Here is a 13896-nt window from a genome sequence, read left to right as displayed (position 1 = left end):
TTTCATTAATTTATTTTTTTTTGACTTAATTACATAATTAAGTTGCAATAAAACTCATACCCTTATTTGTACTAAAAACTATAATGCAAAACCATGCGTTTTACTATAAATTTTATATTATGGGATGATTATGCTGCCTTTCAACTGAGATTTGATGTAATTATATTTAATTTTTTTATGATTTAAAAAATTATATTTAATATTCTTGATGTTTGTCTCTATTTAATAGATAGATCTATATCGAATTTGTTGATATTCACAAAAAAAAATTGAATAAAAATTTATATTTATCTCAATTGGCTTATTATAAGCCAAATAATTTTTTTCTAATCAAATTATACTTATAGGTGTATTTATATTAAAAAAAACTAATTTTGTTTGAACTGCAATGAGTGTAATACATCAACTGTGGATAATTTGAATTTTCATTCAATTTCTTTTGGTAATATCAGTAAATTCGATAAATTTTAATTAACGGAGAGATCTATTTATTAGATATAATAAAAAAATCAGGATACTAAATATAATTTTCCAAACCACATAAAATTTCCATGTAGTTAAACCAAATTTCAAAGGAGAGTGTTGTAATTATCATTTCTATTGTTTTACTATAACCTAAGCACACACCATTATGGAAGGTTGTACTCAGGCCCAATTAGCTTTAGTGGACTTAAATCTTTGGGCCCAGAATTGGGCCACTTTGGTTTTTTTGGGTAGGCTAGATTTGAAAAGTCGGCTTGTTTTGGGCCGTGGGCTACCAACCTTTGTATGCAACCCACACTACCAATTTCCATTTCAAATATACTAGTCGTTGTTGCACACGATCGTCATAAGCATATAACAAAAAATTGGTTGTGATATGAGATAAGTTAATTTTTTATATCAATTTTATGAGTCATGATAATTATTTTAGCCACACTAGTCTAATCCACAGCCAATTAGCCATGATTAAATGCTATATTCGTTTAAGTGTTAGGCTTATTTTGGAAGATTGACAGAAGAAAGAGATCAATTTTATTTTATTTTTCATACATATTGTAACATGGGAAAAACATTGTGATGATTTCATTTTCAAGATTTGTAGCCTTGCTGTTCTTCCCTTAATTACAATCCTCTCCTATTCTTAGACCTACACCTGCATGCATGCCCATTGGCAACATAAAAACAATGTGATTTCACCATCTATTTTTTGATGGTAGACCATCGCAAATGCTCCCACATTCCCTTTCTTCTATGCTACAATGGCTTCTTTCCCAGCAACCCCCAATCCCCAGCCTCTACATATCTCTCGTGCCCCCTGGTCATACAAGTGCAGGACTCAAACCGGCCGACGGCTGCAGATTGGCAGCATAGTCACGTGCCCACAAGTCGTAGTGGATGATTTCCTCAAGCGAAGGGGATGCCACCAGCTCTGCTCGGTGCTTATCGCACGTTAGCTCCACTACTCTGAATATGTCAAGATAACCGATTCTGAAAGAGGAAAGGAGATCGTCAGTTGGTTAGTTCCTGTATCATCTTGGTTTTCCGTTAGATTATGCGTATGAGTTGACTCTTGCAAAGTAATAAAGAATGTCAAGGATGGAATGGAAAGAACTCACTGTTCATTGATGAACATTTCCACGGCCTTCTCATTGGCTGCACTAAGAACCCCAGTCATGGTTCCTCCTGCTCGTCCAGCAGCGTAAGCTAGATCCATTGATGGGTACTTCACGTTGTCGGGGATCTTGAATGTAAGAGAGCCGACCCTGAACAGTCAAAATCAGAATTCAGTTCTATGAAAGCAATGTAAATGGTGGATGTAAACTCAAGTTGCTGGATAAGTTAAGTGTATCATTTTGTAATCTTGATATAACGGGAATGGTAGTTACTTGCAAAAATTGAGGCGAGGCCAAGTAATCTCAGAGCAGTAAATTCTATCGGGCCATGATAAGGTGTATAGAATAGGCAAACGCATATCGGGCCACCCCAGTTGTGCCAGCACAGACGAATCCTGAAATGATTCTCGTAGACAAAAATGATGTTATGTTCTGTAGATTGAGCAAGACCTTTATACAAAGCACCTTCCATACAACCTATAGTACCTGAGTCTCAATCATTGAATGTATGATGGATTGAGGATGAATAACGATCTCGATGTCATCGTATTCAGCTCCAAACAGGTAGTGAGCTTCTATAACTTCTAATCCCTGTCAACAAAACAAATTACTTGTCGGCACAAGCATAGCATTAAACCATCATATTTATTCATTGCTCGTCGAGCATTATGAGTAAAGGACACAGTGGAAACTACCTTGTTAAAGAGCGTGGCAGAGTCCACCGTAATCTTTTTTCCCATATTCCAGTTGGGATGTTTTAAAGCATCTGCTACTTTAACATCTTTTAACTTATCGACTGGCAAATCCCTGTCATTGACAGCATTACCGGTTATATGCTAGGATTCAGCACAACTGGACCAGAGAAACAAACATAGAAGCAGAAAGTCGCTGGACCTGAAAGCACCGCCTGATGCAGTCAAAATTATGCGCCTGAGAGCACCTTCCGGCAAGCCTTGTATACACTGGAAAACATTTCTTTTCAGCTCTTAGACAGTACAGTCGGCGACAACTATATAAAAATTACATGCTGATGCAAAAGAAATTACACGAAAAAAATTCGTGGAAATTGAGACATTGTTAGCTATTCTAAACATACCTGAAATATGGCAGAATGTTCAGAATCTGCAGGAAGAATCTTGACGTTGTGCTTGTGAGCGAGAGGGAGGACAAAAGGGCCTCCGGCAATTAGTGTCTCTTTATTGGCCAAAGCGATGTCTTTTCCAGCTTCTATGGCGGCCACTGTAGGCTAAAAAATCAAACATAGATATCATCAGCTTCTAGAGAGTTTACTACTGCAAAAACTTATGCCTTTGATGCAAAAACAGCAGAAGTGCAACTTGTAATTCTGGAAGAAAATCTCTGACAAAACATCGACGACATGTTATAGTTGAAATAGTTGCCAACAAGCATGTTTGTTCTTATTACCCGACACCAGCCAACATTCTTTGAATTCAGAATCCATGCACGCTCGAGAAATCTGGTGACCCTAAGGGAACACCAGCAATTCCACTAAATACGTTCAGACAGAGTTATATGTATTTGGTTTACACAAAATGAATCTGTATGGATGTGCCTCCACATGCAGATGACGCATCAGAACACAAAGACAAACGGACATGAATTTCAATGTTAAAGATACAAATCTCTGTGAAGATTAATGGAAGTTGGTACTAACGATGATAGATCCCGGTCGCTTCATAATATTCTACCAAAGTGAACCAAACAATTTTTCATAGAAATATTGAAGTATACCTTTAAACCTGCACAGCCAACAATTCCTGTGACCACGGTAACAGCATCTGGATGGCGGGCAACCTGGGATGTATATCATTAACGAGGAGCTCGGAAATAGATTAATATCTATGAACAGCACAAAAAGCTAATGAACATTGAAAAAGCTAACCTCGATGATTCCCTGCTCTCCAGGAATGATCTCAGGCTTGTCTTCCACATCAGCCAGAGCCTCCTTCAACTCACCAACTAATGACTCGTCTCGGACGGAAACTAATTGCGGTTTGAATGTCTTAATCTGCATGATGAGACACATAGTTAACAAACTAGCAGATTGTTTTGATCAATCATCATTAAGATACATGTTATCTTCTCCACGAGGTTTGCTGTTTATGCATGTGTAAGTTCATGAAATTTCAGACATGGATGATAAGAACCAAAAGTTTCCAAATATATCCCATGTCTTGAACTTATGATTTAATCACCTGATCAGCAAGAAGAGTAACATTGGAACCTGCTGCAAGAGCGACAACTTTAAACTTATCTGGATTCTCGGCAACTATGTCTAATGTCTGCAAATAACAGAATTAACTCATTAGCAACCGACGATGTTTAACACAAGCAAAGAAACAAGATTGAGGCCCATCAGCCACAGATCATACCAAGAAGGAAAAACAAAGTCAAATAAGTCTTAGAAATCTGCTAGCAGAAAGCCAGATTCAAGAGCAGCCATAAAACATTGAAAAATACAGCCATGATCAGATGATCAGACAGGGGCATGTGCATAAAGACTTAAATAAGAAGTTGGTCAGAAGCATTAATCATAAGCACAATATAACTAAATATAATATATCACCTGAGTTCCAATAGATCCAGTTGATCCAACAATTGAAATAGGCTTCGGGCCGTCCCAACTTTTACGGCCCGGTTCAGGGACAGCCCGACCAGGCCAAGCCGGAGGAGGTGGCTGTGCCAAGCAAAGAACTCTGTTAGCAGCAGTACACCCATTTTCCTTCTTCTTGAGAGCAAATCCACCTGCAGAAAATCCAAGAGAGTTAGAGAATCATTAATAACTCAGCATCTCAAACCAAAACAGAAAGAGACGATATTTTGAAAAAATCTTGACATGGGAGGATTAACAAAGGAAAAACTGATTCTTTGATGGGATTAGAAGTCAAAATTGCAGCAAAAAACATCAGCATCAACAAAATTCAATCCCAAAAAAAAAGACAAAAATAAGGAATCTTGGGTGGTAGCACAAAAAAAAAAAAGACCTATAAGAACAAGAAACCTGAAAATCAACTAAAACAGTGACTTCGCCCGAAAAGAAAAAGAAACAAAAAAACAAAAACAACAAATCACTTGTGTACGAGCAATTCTTATCCAAATCACACAGCAACAACTTACCACCTCATAATCCACATGAAAAGGCAAAAACTTCAAATCCCAGATTCTTAAAACCCAAAAGAGATGAAATACACACACAAACATACATTGGAGGCCGGAATTCGTACCTTGGAATTTGAGATGATTAAGGCTGTAATTCGACTTGGATGAATCCAAGAAAGAAAGGGTCTTGATTTCAGTCGGAGACAGCATGTTTAGAGCCATAGCTTTCTCAGAAACACCCGCTACCCAGCAGAAAACTAAAGAATCAAAAAGGCCCCTCTCTCCCTTTCTGTTTATCACAAGAACAAGAACGAAAGATACGTGTAGCGAATACGACTGTACTTTCGAGTTAGTCTCAGGATAGCAAAATATAAAGCCACTGCTGACAAGAGAGAGACAGAGAGAGAGAAGAGAGAGAGAGGTGCGTTGAATAACCTATGGCTACTGAATAGCACCGGTCTTATAAGGAAGTTCAGGGAGACGTTTAACATAAACTGAAAATGACCCAAACTATGCAATTTCTCGTTTATTTCATGCACATTTATTTATTACAACATAAGATGATCTTTTTTTTCGATAAAGGTAATTTTTATTAAGTAAAAAAAAATACAACGTAAGATTTGCTCTTATCTCTTGTAAAAAAACGGCAAATGACTTTTACTCTCAAATACGTATCTATACTACTTATTAAGGACGGATCTCTACCGTAATTATTATCGTTGAAAAAAGTATGAATTATTTAAAATTAAATCTAAATCGATAGATTCGTATCTGAGGAAAGAATTCGTAAAATTAATTTCAACTTACTCCATATTTAAAAAAAAAATTACATCTAGATCGATAGATTCGTATCTGAGGAAAGAATTCGTAAAACTAATTTCAAGTTACTCCATATTTAAAAAAAATTAAAATTTATTAATATTCAACAAAATACAATAATCGAAAGATTTCAAACATTTCAAATAAATCTAAATAATTTATTATTAAGTATTTGAAATCTTTCAAATTCATAAATACAAGTACACCCTGAAATTGCATCAATCGTACTTAATTTTTCACAAATAATTATTTTTTATTGAATCTGAATTTATTTTATCTTTCTTTCAATTAAATCAATATAATAAAAAATAAAATAATATCGAGCGTATTTTAATTGCTAATGTAGATCTATAGTGGCTTTTGTATTAATTAGTTGTGTAGGATTTATAATAAACCTTCTTTAAGTATATAGCAATTGCAAGAAATCATAATAAAATTAATGTGCAATTGTAATACCAAATACTCCAACTAATACTTTTATAAATAAGTAATATGAGTTTAAATTTTAAATATATATATATGTCAATATTTTTAATAGTTTTTATTGGTTTATCTCGTTTAAATATATTTTTAATTTAAAAATATTAATTATTTTAATATTTAATATCTCAAAACAAAATATTTTTCTACGCAATGAATATAAAAAATCAAATTGTAAAAAGTATATCGTATCAGCACGACATTTATATTATACTGACACAACATAATTTATACGGATATTTACACTTTCCTTTCCTAAAATTTGGTGTAATTATATGTAAATCCCTTGTAATTTTAAAAATTATATTTAGTACTCCTGATGTTTGCTTTCGTCTAACAAATAAGTCCCTCTATTAGTAAAAAATCACTAAATCTATTGATATTAACAAAAAAAATTGAATAAAAATATCACACTCGATTGACTTATTACTAACTTATAGCAGGTAAAACATTTTTTTTTTTTTGACTAGACTATCCTAATAACAATAAAGATATACCTCCTCACATGCATTAACGCGTAAAGACATATGAGTATAATTTAATTATAAAAAAATTTATTTGACCCATAATAAATCAATAAATAGTCAATTGGGTATAAACATAGACTTTTTTCGATTTTTTTGTTAATACAAGTAATTTTGGTGAATTTTGATCAATAGAAGAACTTATTTATTAGACATGAGCAAACCTTAAGGAAACTAGATATAATCTAAAACTATATAGAATTTACGTGCAATTAAATTAAATTTTAGGGAAGCAAATGTAATTATCTCTAATTTATACATAAGAATTTCGATAATAATTATGTGGGCCTTGAAAAAGGGACAGGGGAGGAAAATTATTGTGTAATAATTACAGTACGATTCTTGATTTTAAATTATTAAATTATTATTAAAATAATTTTTTATTCGGAGAAAAATAGGGTGAGGGGTAAAAGGACAAATGAGGGAAGAGACGAGGAGGGAATCAAGAACATCGCGTGGACAGCGTGGGGGTATTCTTTATGTTTTTATACCTTTGTTTCCTGAAATGCCCTTTTTGAATAAAATAGTAATTTATTTAACTTTGATTAATTTTTTTAATTAATTAAAATTTTCAAGAATGGTGTAGAAGAGATGATTCCCTCTCCCTTATCAAATGTTATTCTCTTGTTGCAAAGTCCAAGTCCAAGAAAGGCTTGTTTGTTTTGTCCTTTTATTCCTAGTGCTTGTGATAGTGAATTTTGGCTACATGTGAAGTGAGTTTTATGAGGGTTTGAGGTTATCTTCAGCATTTATTGAACATGACTCCTCCAACAAAAATTAAAAAATAAAATAAATTTAAATGATTGTTTCTTTTGATATATTTTTTTTACTCGTGACCGTTGGGTTCGAATTCTCAGTATATCAATTCAGCCCTTATTGCAAAAATAGATCAGTGAATTTTGTTTTTCATGTATTATCTTGATGTGATTTGTTCAATTCAGTATGTCCATCCAGCTTTTATTACAAATGAATCAAATGTTTCACTTTTATATGTTATCTTGATGTGATTGGTTTAACTAAATATTAATATAAATAGCCTAATTGGTACACAGTAGGTAAGAGAATTTTGATGGACTTTATTACAATAAATCCAACGTGTTAACTTGCCTAACTTGTTTGTGTTTTCAAATATTATTAGGGCGGAGGCTAATGACCATGTGATTGTATGCCATAAGTATAGGGTGAGTAGATGAGAGTTAACTTAGGTATAACATCATTGTATTTCGATTAAGTCTATGTATAAATTCAAATAACATACAACAAAAAATGATCCGACTCAAGGCCGTCTAGATGATTCTGAAATAGAGCACATGCCAAGGATACTTGAGAAAATAGCACACGTTGGGCTCGTTGGAAAGCCTCTAACAAAGATCCTACGGTACTTAAGTTAGTTCAATCAGGACGAAAGAGTTTCGAAAGCTCGCTCCTAAAAAACATAACTGCTATTAATGATTGTCGACCTGTATATATAGAATCCAAGTGTTCACCCTCATAAGAATCTACGTGGGTAGATCCTGGCCATTTATCCATTTAATGATCGACGGTCCTTAAGATGAGTCCCTCGAGCTGGATCCCATTACCTTAAAACCAGCCCCGATACTAAAATACATATACTTCCGTCCTATTTCGCTCTCTTGTCCCTTAGAGAGGGGTATTTACGTTCTTTTACACGTTTTACTATATTTTACCTCCATCAAAATCTTTTTTAAATACATATGTATATATATATATATATATATATTGATGTTGTTTTCCATTTAATAGTTGGAAGTATTTGGAAGAGACCATAAGGTCCAAACTACTTCATTTTATGAGTTAAATGAATAAAAGAAGTGCACGCGCTCCCCTCGTGTTACCCTTTCATCATCTCTCAATTTATCAACATTATATATCTATATATAAATAAATATGATGCATTAATTATTCAAACATGCATTCTTAAATAAATGTGTGTGTGTGTGTGTGTTTTGTAGACATTTTCCACAATCATCTCTCCTATGGTCAGCATTTACATACTTCAAAGTCAAATTTGATGTACTGCATAACTCAATTTAATTCCATCTATTTATTAATAATTTTATGCAAATTTCAAGACATTTTTTTACTTATTATGAACTTACTCAACTATTAATTAATAGTATTTTTTATTTAATGCATTAATTGTATAATCACTTCAATATCTTAATAAAATAAGCAATAACAAAAAAATATGATTCTAACCCATAAATTTAAATTTATTTATGAGACATCAATCTTAACTACTAAACTGAAAACGTTATTAACACCAACTAGTGATTTATATATGTAGTAAATCAAGATAACGATGAGTGTCGATGACTAAATTTATGACGAATAATCATAAATTGGCCGCAGTTAACGAAACTAGACATAAAATTCAATTAAAAATATAAATTTTAAGGCTTCGTTTTGAACAATTCGATCTAAATACGAATTAAATAATATCAAATACTTAATTTATAGCTAAAAATCAATGATAGTAGCAGCCCTAGATTAAATTATAAAAATGGGTGTCATAGGACGGATCAAGTTGATTAGGTTAAGCATAAAAGAGTTGAATTTTTGGCCTTTTTTTTGTACTAATATAATTAGAAAATTTATGTGAGAGTAAATTAATTATAAGATCTTTTAACAAATTAAGTATTAATTAGGGACTTATCTTCAATTAAATATTACTTAATTAGTCAAATTATTGTGGGTTCCCATAAATATTTATTTTTTGTAGTATTTTTTTATTTCGTTATAATGTATTGTTGATCTGAATTATTGATTTATTAAATAATATAATAAATTATGATTATAAATATAATTATAATAATAATTTATTTTTATTTTTATTTTTGGAAACAAAATAATAATAGGTAGTTGTTGGAACAAGGAATCTGACAATAAATAATTACTAGTGGAGAGCAAATCAGTTGACCTCAAAATAATTAAATCAGGAAAAAAAAATCGGTTGCCCCATCTAAACGCCATTAAGAGTATGCCATATTTGTAATATATTAATGGAATAATTATACGGTATTTTTTTAAAATTTGATGTAATTATATTTATATTTTTTGTGATTTGAAAAATTATATTTAGTACTCGTGATATTTTTTTATATATAAAAAATAGACCCCTCGATTACTCAAAATTTACTTAATTTGCTGATATTAGTAAAAAATTAAATAAAAATCTATATTTATCCATAATTTAATTTCATACTAATATTGCAGGTCAAATAAGACAAAATTGTTAAGTTTATAAATGAAAAATACTATTAGTGTACTGAAGTGGTCAAAAGTTGGACAATCAAAAGCTTTGAATTCAAGATGTGGAAATTATGGAAATAAATGTAGTGACGTATAACATTTTTAAATTTGAATTAGGTAATTTGTTGTGAATAAGTAGAATTAATTTTTCTAATAATTTAGGTTTATTATTTTTGTCTAAATAAGGATAACAACTACAAAAATAAATAAATAAATAAATAATTGCCAGCAGAGATTGAAAATAGATTGAATCCCGTCTGGTCCTGTGATTGAACAGAGTAAATACAATTTTTCGCTTCCCTTTTATAATTATTTTTAAGATTAAATTTCATATCAATCATGTTTTGATTTAAAAAAAAAAACTATAGTTTGCAGCATTTAATCTCGCAACAATTATAATTTAGGATAATTGCGCTCTCCTCTCATGAGATTTGATTTAATTACATATAAACCTTTTATGATTTAAAAAATCACATCTAGTACTTTTAAAGTTTGCTTCCGTCTAGTAAAAAGGTTCCTCAATTAATCAAATTCACTGAATTTGTTGATATTAACAAAACCCTGAATGAAATCGATATTCACTCTCGATTGACTTATTACTGACTTATTGAATATCAAGTTAATCTTTTGTGACTAAACTATCCTTATAACAGTGAAGATATTCCTCATTACATGCATTAACGCGTGAAGATGTATAAGGATTATTTGGTCATAACAAGATTTACTTGACCTGCAATATGAATTTTTATCCAAATTTGTGTTAATATCAGCAGATTTTGTGAATCTTGACTAACGAAATGACTTATTTATTAGACGAAATAAAGATGTAATTTTTTCAAATCACATGAAATCTACGTGTAATTATACCAAACTTCAAGGCAGGGGATTGCAATTATCCCTATAATATACGTAATTTTTCCATTATTATGCCCATAGTAAATTTTTAAATGCATTGTCACATCTCCAGCCCACGAGCCAGTTGGAAACAAGAATTACCTCCAAACTCTCAAAGTGCATCCTAAAATTCGATCATAAACAACTTATCGTATAAATTCATAATCGATACGAGATGAGGTATTACGTGACTGAACAGTCATGAAATAGTGGATCCAAACATTAAAATTAATCTTTTTAAAATCAATATGTTATTAGAAAATTGTTGAGGGTCAATATGGAAACCTTTTTAAATAAAAAAGAAATATTAAGAAAAAAAAAGTTAATAAATATTGGTTTGTTTATTATGAGGAATGGGGTGCACTTCATTGGATTTCCCCATGACTGAATATATATATTATTAAAAAAGCAAAAACACCAATCTCCAAGTGACAACTCTTATAGTTTCTTAAAAATGTCAAAAGGATAAACCTAAAAAGCAAAACACGTTTTAGTTGTAGATTGTGACACTTATAACTGGTAACGCGTGTTCTAATCACAGCCATTCACCACAAATGCTCCGCAGAAGCCCACCACTTAGCACCAATCAACTTATTTAGTGGACTAACCGTTTTTTTTTATTATTATTATTATTATTAGTTGTTGGTACGTATTTCTCGCGAGCATATAAAAATTATAGTTTGAAATAAAAAAAATTATAAAAAAATATAAAACATAATTAAGTGAGAAAAAAGAAAAAAGTACATGGGGTAAAGTAAAAAATAAAAAATAAATAATAATTATGAATTTATTAAAAATATGAAAACTTGTAAGAAAAATAAATATAAAGAACGTGAGAAAAAATTAATTGTAATATGGTTCATTGAAATTGTTGAAATCTGTGAGGGCAAAGAATATAGAGAATACGAAAGAGAAAAATAGAGTAGTGGGACGAGAGGAAAAAAATTATAATTATAAAATAATTAAGGCTTTTATTTTTGAAAGAATAAAATAAATGAAAAGGCAAAATGGGCCAATCAAAAATTGGTACGGTCAATGCGTTTTCTTTTATAATAACTAGTTATCGTCGGACACAGTTCCCATGAGCAAAAAAAAATATTGGTATGAGATGATAGGAAAAAGAAATTTGTTAAAAGAATATATTATAATAAATATGTAGAAGTAAAGTGAGAGAGAAATATTAGGTAATGGGTAGTTAAGAGGAAAATAAATAATTATAAAATTATTACAAGTATTGAAATTGCTAATATGACAAAAAAATAATAAATAATATTTCATCTTTTAAAATATATAAACCAACAAATCACATTTTAAAAAAATATAAATTTTTTTAAGTATTATTGATGCAATAAAAGGATTAGTGTAATGGTGTTAAAATGACGTGACGTCACTTTTACAGAAAAAAAAAAGGTAATTATAATTTTTTTTTTAAATTATCTCATTAAGGTATAATTGTCATATTTAAAAATTGATGTGGCGCTATCACTAACGTCCTTTTATTAGTGTAAAGGACTTTTCATTTTCATATTAACTAGCTGTTGTGGCACGTCGTTCCTACGTGTATATAATAAATAATTTTTACGTTTTAAAATATATTATAAATAAGAGTAAAATGTATAAATCAGTACATTACATTAATAAAAAGAAAGAAAGGAAACAAATTAATAACTTACCAATTAATATAAATTTTGAAAAGTTGAATAATTTAGCTATTTTATCATGAATGATATTTTTTACTTCACAAAAATTGATGTGGCAGTGTCATTAACAATCGTTTGTGAGTGTGGAGGGCCTCCTTTTTTTATATTAGTGTAGGTATAGATTAGGGATAATTACACTATCTTCCCCTTAGATCCGGTGCAATTATACATAAATTTTTTGTAAGGTTAGAAAATTATATTTAGTACCCATAATATTTGTTGTTATCTAACAAACAGACCCTTACATTTTTCGAATTTTACAGAATTTATTGATAAACATAAATGTGATAAATATATTTATAATTTTGGATTTGGTTGAAATGTATTTGTGGGATTTGGTCACGTAACGTAAGTGAGAGTGAATCACGTGCATTCTACGTGTTGGACTATTTCACGTGGAATTTGGTACCAAGAATTAGGAATAATAATCCATGCAAATGTCGGGAGGGGCAAAATAGTCTTTTCAGTATGGGTATTTTGATGTAACCTCCCCCTTCACACACATATACATACGGGGTGAATAACAATTTACCCATGTGATATTAAAATGAGTACATTACTCCCCTATAAAAAAAATAGAGCAATTTACTTCTTATATAGGGAGGTAAATTGCTTTATTTAAAAATCATAGGGGGGTAAATTGTTGTATTTTAAAAAATATAGAGAGATAAATCGCTATTTATTTTTTCATAAGGAGGTAATTTGTTTATTTGCGATATCATTGCTTGCATTTTTCCCTATACATATAGTTGTACACCTTTAAAAATAATTCTTATATAAATTCAAACTTTGATAAGTAAAAATATATTGTATGTACAGCAAAATGCCATTCGTCAAATAATAATCAAAATAAATTTTTTATATATTAATAATAGAAAGAATAATTACATAAATAATTCCCTTATAGCACAGTTTGCTATAAAATGCTTTATTTCATCTGAAATAATAATATTAAATTTTTAATAATATTATTAAATATTAACAGCTAAGATTTTAAAAAAAATTAGTGGAATGTACTTTTCATTAAATTAGTTAGTGGATTTAAAATATATATATATAATTTGTTTTAAGAGGTTTTTATAGATCTTTTTTTATAAAATGGGACTATATATTTAGAAAACCTCTTAAAATGAATTTTACATATTGAATTCCACCAATGAATTTAGTTAAAAAGCATAATCTACCAACTTTTTGTTCAAAAATTCAATCATTTAATAAATATTGTTAAGGTTTAATTTTTTATACTTATCTTTTAACTCTTGAAATAAAAAATTACTGACTTGGTTTTTTTTTTTTAATTACATTTCATATTAGATAGGTTTTATAAATTTTATTCAAAATGTTGATTTTTTTTAACTACTGAAAAAAAGAGACTGTTTATTTTAAATTAAGCAATATATTATTATTATGTCCATAAGAGTTCAAAGTTTTCATTATTCACATAAGATAATTACAATATATTACATAAAAACTATGAAAAAGTTATTTTTC

At 30.1% G+C, this 13896-nt stretch overlaps 1 protein-coding gene across 1 annotated transcript; it reads right to left on the bottom strand.

The window, feature by feature from the left end:
* Window positions 992-5154, bottom strand: LOC105157212 (1-deoxy-D-xylulose 5-phosphate reductoisomerase, chloroplastic). The gene is made up of 12 exons (XM_011073548.2): window positions 4841-5154; window positions 4183-4361; window positions 3812-3898; window positions 3499-3624; window positions 3348-3410; window positions 2692-2841; window positions 2490-2557; window positions 2291-2402; window positions 2082-2186; window positions 1869-1990; window positions 1599-1745; window positions 992-1470 (listed from the first exon to the last, which is right to left on the bottom strand). Exons 1-12 carry the CDS (start codon window positions 4935-4937, stop codon window positions 1302-1304), a joined length of 1425 nt encoding a protein of 474 aa, XP_011071850.1. The 5' UTR covers window positions 4938-5154; the 3' UTR covers window positions 992-1301.

The sequence above is a fragment of the Sesamum indicum genome, linkage group LG3, assembly GCF_000512975.1.
Source record: "Sesamum indicum cultivar Zhongzhi No. 13 linkage group LG3, S_indicum_v1.0, whole genome shotgun sequence".
NCBI lineage: Eukaryota > Viridiplantae > Streptophyta > Magnoliopsida > Lamiales > Pedaliaceae > Sesamum > Sesamum indicum.
This window is presented reverse-complemented; position numbering and strand designations above follow the sequence as displayed.

Bases quoted from the DNA above. Each gene is read 5' to 3' on its own strand.
- LOC105157212 (XM_011073548.2), bottom strand. From the start codon at position 4,937: ATGGCTCTAAACATGCTGTCTCCGACTGAAATCAAGACCCTTTCTTTC. The intron at 3,411-3,498 runs GTTAGCTTTTTC...TATACATCCCAG, and splicing joins GAGAGCAGGGAATCATCGAG to GTTGCCCGCCATCCAGATGC. The intron at 1,471-1,598 runs GTGAGTTCTTTC...TTCCTCTTTCAG, and splicing joins GAAATGTTCATCAATGAACA to AATCGGTTATCTTGACATAT.